Source organism: Saccopteryx leptura, chromosome 9 (genome assembly GCF_036850995.1).
Source record: "Saccopteryx leptura isolate mSacLep1 chromosome 9, mSacLep1_pri_phased_curated, whole genome shotgun sequence".
NCBI lineage: Eukaryota > Metazoa > Chordata > Mammalia > Chiroptera > Emballonuridae > Saccopteryx > Saccopteryx leptura.
This window is the reverse complement of record NC_089511.1, coordinates 91,850,752-91,856,806: the sequence shown is the minus strand read 5'-3', so window position 1 is coordinate 91,856,806 and position 6,055 is coordinate 91,850,752. Positions and strand designations below refer to the sequence as shown.

At 62.2% G+C, this 6,055-nt stretch overlaps 1 protein-coding gene across 2 annotated transcripts in view; it reads left to right on the top strand.

Annotated features, from left to right (window-relative positions):
• Positions 1 to 187: 187 nt before the first annotated feature.
• OGDHL (oxoglutarate dehydrogenase L) overlaps positions 188 to 6,055 on the top strand; it is a 29,794-nt gene continuing 23,926 nt past the window's right edge. Inside the window, exons 1-2 of one of the 2 annotated variants that reach the window (XM_066348412.1) lie at positions 188 to 325; positions 3,854 to 4,058. In XM_066348412.1, coding sequence (XP_066204509.1) covers positions 3,855 to 4,058 — 204 coding nt within the window. In that variant the 5' untranslated portion in view covers positions 188 to 325; position 3,854. Of the gene's footprint in view, positions 326 to 961; positions 1,068 to 3,853; positions 4,059 to 6,055 lie in introns of those variants that run through there. The other variant, XM_066348413.1, reaches the window with a different exon arrangement.

Genomic DNA, 6,055 nt, shown 5'->3' with positions numbered 1-6,055 from the left:
GATTGTCTGGCACACACTCCCTGGTGTCCGGACACCAGGAGGTCCCCGGAGCTGCCGTGGCCTGCTGCTTGGGGTCTCCCTGCGAGGCGGTTTGCAGGATCTCCCTTCCGGGCCGGCGGCCTCGGGCCGGGACGGCAGCACCGCGGACAGCGCCGGCGGGCGGGGCGGGGCTGCGAGTGTCCCGGACACCACCCCGCGCCTCGCGCGCCACCTCGCGCCGCCGCCACGTGACCCCGGTGATTGGCAGAGCGCGTCGGGCTCCTCGCGCTCCGGCTCTGGACCTGCAGCCTCCGGACCACTGTGGCGAGCAGGACCCGCCGGCTGGGTGAGCGCGGCGGCCCCCCTCTTCGGCCCTTCGGCCCTTCTTCTCTCGCCGTGCTGGGGGCGGCCGCCGGCTCCCCGATCCCTGCGGTCCTGAGCGCGGTCCTGAGCGCGGCCCCGCAGGGGGCGGGAGGGGTGAGCGTGACCTTGGCTCGGGCCCTGGCGGGCCGCGGTCCCCTCGGGCCCCCCGCCCTCCGCTCAGGCCTGGCCCGGCTACTGCGGTGTTTTGCGTAAAGGAGTGACCGGCTAATGGTGGAATTCAGGCGCCAGCCAGGATTTCCATCCCTGAGATCCAGACTGCCCACGCGGCCTTCTGTGCTTTCGGGTGGGGCCTGCTGCCATCTCCCTTTCCAGGGGCCGGGACTGCGGAGAGCCTCGCTACATGAGGAGGGGCCCTCGTGGGGGCTGAGCCCTTACAGACAGTTCTAACTACTCTAAGCTCACAGATGGAGAAACTGAGGCCCTGAGAGGAGCAAGATTGGCCTGACGTCACAGCCAGCCTAGGAAGTGATTCCCCAGAGAGATGTGGTGGTGGTGGGGGGGAGGAGTTTACTCAGAGGCCCCAACAGAGTGCAGTGGCATTAACCAGACCCCAAGGGCCCCACTGACCCCCCCCCCCCCCCCCCCGCCCTCACCATAGGCCACCCTTGCAGCCTCCACCCCCCACATCCGGATTGGAACAGGCCTGTGCAGTTTTGTACTTTGCCCACCTCCAGGCTCTAGCTCAGGCCCCTCACTTCTAGCAAGTAAGTAAGCACATCCTCCCTGTCCTGCTTCCCACCTTGGCCTCCGCCTTCGGGTCCTTCTCTCAGGTTCAGCAAACTGGAGTTAGGGTTTATTCCTGAGAGAACCACCCAGTTCTCAGAATGTGAGTCCAGGCTCTGCTGCTGCCTTCAAGGTCTTGGAGAGGCCCACCCCTTCCCCTCTTGAGATCTCTGTTAACTGATTTCTACCATGGATGGATTACAGAACAGTCCTCACCAGGGCAGTACAGACAGGGCCTTGTGTGGGGGAGGGTTAGTGACCAGGGATATCTGCAGTTGTGATTGTTCTGAGGACTGTAGTAGGGATGGTACTGACCTTTTCTCTGGAGATGAGGCCCCCTCTAGCTCCTCCAGAGCTGCCGGAGCAACCTGCCCGGTAGTGTGCTGGGGGCTGGGCTGGGTGGGGATATGCAGGGTGCCTCTAGATACTGAGGTTGGCTTTCACCCTAGCCCTCCTGGACTCCTGGGTCCTCAGACCCTGCTGTTATGGGACAAGGGTGGCTGTCTGACTGCTCTCCTGATGGGCCGGGTGAAGGCCGTGGCAGAGTCCAGTAGTAGCTGGCACGGGCAGCTCATTGTTTATAAAACACCATGTTCTTGTACCCAGCCAGGCTTTGCCACTGTCCCCTTGAACTGCCCCATTGCCCTGAGGGGTGAGGGTCAGTGCTGGTAGAGCAGCTCTGACTGCAGCCTTTGGAAAATGCATTATCCAGATGAAATCTGGGTTTGTATCTTGACTCCACAGTGAGGAGGGTGCAGGCTCTGGAACCAGACAGAGCCCTGTTACCAGGTTTGCCTATCTGTGCCTCAGTTTTCCTGTTTGTAAAGTGGGGCCGACCCTAATGCTGTCTTATGAGATTGCTGAGAGGGTTGAATGAGCCCAGTGCTTGCCCCAGAATCAGTGCTTCCTGTGTGCTCTTGTGTTTATTCCATGATGGGTGGTCTTGATGTCCTTTCAGATGGTAGAGTTTTGTGGGTTGTTTAGAGTCTTCTGATATCCGAGACCAGCAGCTCCTGGCCCGGGGCAGCTCTGTACTTTTCAGGCCTCAGGGGTGGTCAGAAGTAGAGCAAGGGTGGGGAACCCATCCTTTGAACCCACTCTTCACTTGGAGAGGTGCTGCTCCATGAAGAGCCCGCCCCTAGTGGCTGTCACTAGGGCCCGCCATGGCTGGCTGGTGGGGCTGGGCATGTGGTCTGAAGCTTCAGTGGCTGAGCGTGTGGGGAGGAAGTTTAGGGAACTTGGGGCTCAGTTCCAGCTGACCCTGCTCCTTCCTTTCTGCACTGAAATCTGTTCTTGCCTTTTCATTTTCCTGTTTAGACTTGCTGTTGGTTACCTGCGAAGCCTACTTCCCTTCCTAGAGGAGATCATCTCCCCTTCTCTTCTCTTGGCTCATGTGGGTTTGAAGGAGAGGGAGAGGAGGCAGGCCATACCCTGTCCTATCCTGGGGCCGAAGCCTCTGTGGAAAGCCCAGCCAGATGGTTCTGGCAATGTGGTTGAGCTGATAGAGCAGGAGAGGGGGCCTGCTGGTTGAGCACACCGGGCTCAGGGTCAGGCCTGGGCAGAACCTGGGAGCCAGTTATGCCTAGAAGGTCCATTTCTGCTACTGAGTTGTGCAAAGGGAACCAGGCCCCTCCTGCTGGCATTGTCTCAGGGGGGTGACTCTGGTGCTGGGCATATTAGCAAGTACTCAGGAAAAGCCGTCCTATGTGTAGCCAGTGCTGGGCTGGGGCAAAGGAGGCAGCTCTGTTCATGGTCGTGGGGTTGGGGAACAGAGGTCCTGGGTAGGACAAGGTGCTAGTTCTTGGGAAGTGGGAGCCTCGGTGGTCCTGGCCACTGTCTGCTTGCCTTGATAGGGATCTCTGGGGGCTCTTCAGGATTGGAGGGGGCTCTTCAAAGTCTTGTCCTTGGAAGGGTGGAAGAAGTTCCCCCTGTTACTCAGGGGTTCCCCTGGGAAAGGGTAGTGGCATCATGGGGTGGAGATGAGCTGCAGGCTCTCGTTCTCCTCCAACCGGGGTGGACTTCCAGCCTGTATGTGCCCCTGGGCTGTTAGCTGTTTGGGGGACATGGTGCCGAGTGTGAACTCTGGGAGGGCGGGAGCCAGGAGTGGCTCCGGTGGAGAGATGGCGGTAGGGCACGTCTTCTGGTTTGTCCTCCCTGACCCCCAGTGCGCTGCCCTCGTCGAGCCCCAGTCCTTCCTGCTGTGAAATGGGGCAGTTCAGGCCCATGCCACTGGCCTGCTGGCCTGGGAAGGTGCTTGGGGTCAGAACTGCAATTGAAATAAGGAAGGAAGTCACTGGTCACTTTTGGTCATAATAACTGGAGACCCAGCTGTGCTGTGGGCCTCCTGAATTAGTGCAGCTCGGCAGACCCCTTTCTTCTGGCGTGCTCCTTACTGGTGCCTGGTGACCCTCTGATGGGCTCCAGGACCTGGGTGGGGTGCTCCTTGAGGCAGGGCCTGGGTCATACTCATCTCTGCACCAGGCGCGGAGGGAGGGCAGGGAAGCGGCAGGGGCTGGGCTGGGTGGGTACAGTAAGATGGGCTCAGGGATGCTGAAAACTGTTGGTGCAGTTCATAGTGCTGGGACCTCCCACAGTGACCCTAGGCCGGCTGGCCGACTGGTACCTCCTCTATGGCATCACCGCCCAGCTCAGGGCCACCTTGCCTAGCAGGGCCAACAGATGCCAGATGAGGGGAAGGAGGGGTGGGCAGAGCTTCCTTTTGTCCTGGTCCTGTGGTTTATACCTTTCCTTCTTTGTCTGTGTGCAGAATGAATCATCTGAGATTGCTGCCCTCCTGGCTGGGGGCACGGGCCTCAAGGCTTCTGGCTGCACATGACATCCAGATGTTTCACTGGTGCAGCAGGTCATCTGGGTCAAGGGCCACTGTCCCAACCAGCAGAGGTGGAGGTGGTTCCAGTTACGTGGAAGAGATGTACTTCGCCTGGTTGGAAAACCCCCAGAGTGTCCACAAGGTTGGCACCCCCATGCTGCCTGCGGTATGGGAGGGAAGCTCCTTGGGCCAGAGAGGGGAGTGCAGAGGAGCAGCCTGCCAGCTGTGTGACCTTGGGCAGCTGGTCTTTGACTCTCAGGTCCTTTATCATCCCTGTGTGTGAAAGAACCTTGTCCTCACGTTGGGTGAAGACAGTCTGTCGCTTCCCTGTTATGAACCAGCTGGTTGTCGCTGGGCTGGCCAGAGAGTCCTGACAGCGCCCTGCCCTGCCCTGCCACCCCTGCTCTGAGACCTGCCCCATCCCTGTCCCTGCCATCCCTGCTCTGACACCTGCCCCACCCCTGTCCCTGCCATCCCTGCTCTGACACCTGCCCCCACCCCTGTCCCTGCCACCCCTGCTCTGACACCTGCCCCCACCCCTGTCCCTGCCATCCCTGCTCTGACACCTGCCCCCACCCCTGTCCCTGCCACCCCTGCTCTGACACCTGCCCCCACCCCTGTCCCTGCCACCCCTGCTCTGACACCTGCCCCCACCCCTGTCCCTGCCACCCCTGCTCTGACACCTGCCCCTACCCCTGTCCCTGCCACCCCTGCTCTGAGACCTGCCACCATCCCTGTCCCTGCCATCCCTGCTCTGAGACCTGCCCCCATCCCTGTCCCTGCCACCCCTGCTCTGAGACCTGCCCCCACCCCTGTCCCTGCCACCCCTGCTCTGAGACCTGCCCCCACCCCTGTCCCTGCCACCCCTGCTCTGAGACCTGCCACCATCCCTGTCCCTGCCATCCCTGCTCTGAGACCTGCCACCATCCCTGTCCCTGCCATCCCTGCTCTGAGACCTGCCCCCACCCCTGTCCCTACCACCCCTGCTCTGACACCTGCCCCCACCCCTGTCCCTGCCACCCCTGCTCTGACACCTGCCCCCACCCCTGTCCCTGCCACCCCTGCTCTGACACCTGCCCCTACCCCTGTCCCTGCCATCCCTGCTCTAACACCTGCCACCATCCCTGTCCCTGCCATCCCTGCTCTGAGACCTGCCCCCATCCCTGTCCCTGCCATCCCTGCTCTGAGACCTGCCCCCATCCCTGTCCCTGCCACCCCTGCTCTGAGACCTGCCCCCACCCCTGTCCCTGCCACCCCTGCTCTGAGACCTGCCCCCACCCCTGTCCCTGCCACCCCTGCTCTGACACCTGCCCCCACCCCTGTCCCTGCCACCCCTGCTCTGACACCTGCCCCCACCCCTGTCCCTGCCACCCCTGCTCTGAGACCTGCCCCCACCCCTGTCCCTGCCACCCCTGCTCTGAGACCTGCCCCCACCCCTGTCCCTGCCACCCCTGCTCTGAGACCTGCCACCATCCCTGTCCCTGCCATCCCTGCTCTGAGACCTGCCACCATCCCTGTCCCTGCCATCCCTGCTCTGAGACCTGCCCCCACCCCTGTCCCTGCCACCCCTGCTCTGACACCTGCCCCCACCCCTGTCCCTGCCACCCCTGCTCTGACACCTGCCCCCACCCCTGTCCCTGCCACCCCTGCTCTGACACCTGCCCCTACCCCTGTCCCTGCCACCCCTGCTCTGACACCTGCCCCCACCCCTGTCCCTGCCATCCCTGCTCTGACACCTGCCCCCACCCCTGTCCCTGCCACCCCTGCTCTGACACCTGCCCCTACCCCTGTCCCTGCCACCCCTGCTCTGACACCTGCCCCCACCCCTGTCCCTGCCACCCCTGCTCTGACACCTGCCCCCACCCCTGCTCTGACACCTGCCCCCACCCCTGTCCCTGCCACCCCTGCTCTGACACCTGCCCCCACCCCTGCTCTGACACCTGCCCCCACCCCTGTCCCTGCCACCCCTGCTCTGACACCTGCCCCCACCCCTGCTCTGACTCCTGCCCCCACCCCTGTCCCTGCCCCTTTGTCATGCTGTACTGTCTCTAGATGGCCCGTTGTTATGTTAGGTGCATAAGTATTTAGGTATATATTGAGCAATATAAATACCTGCTGGTGGTGAAAGAAAAAATCAGA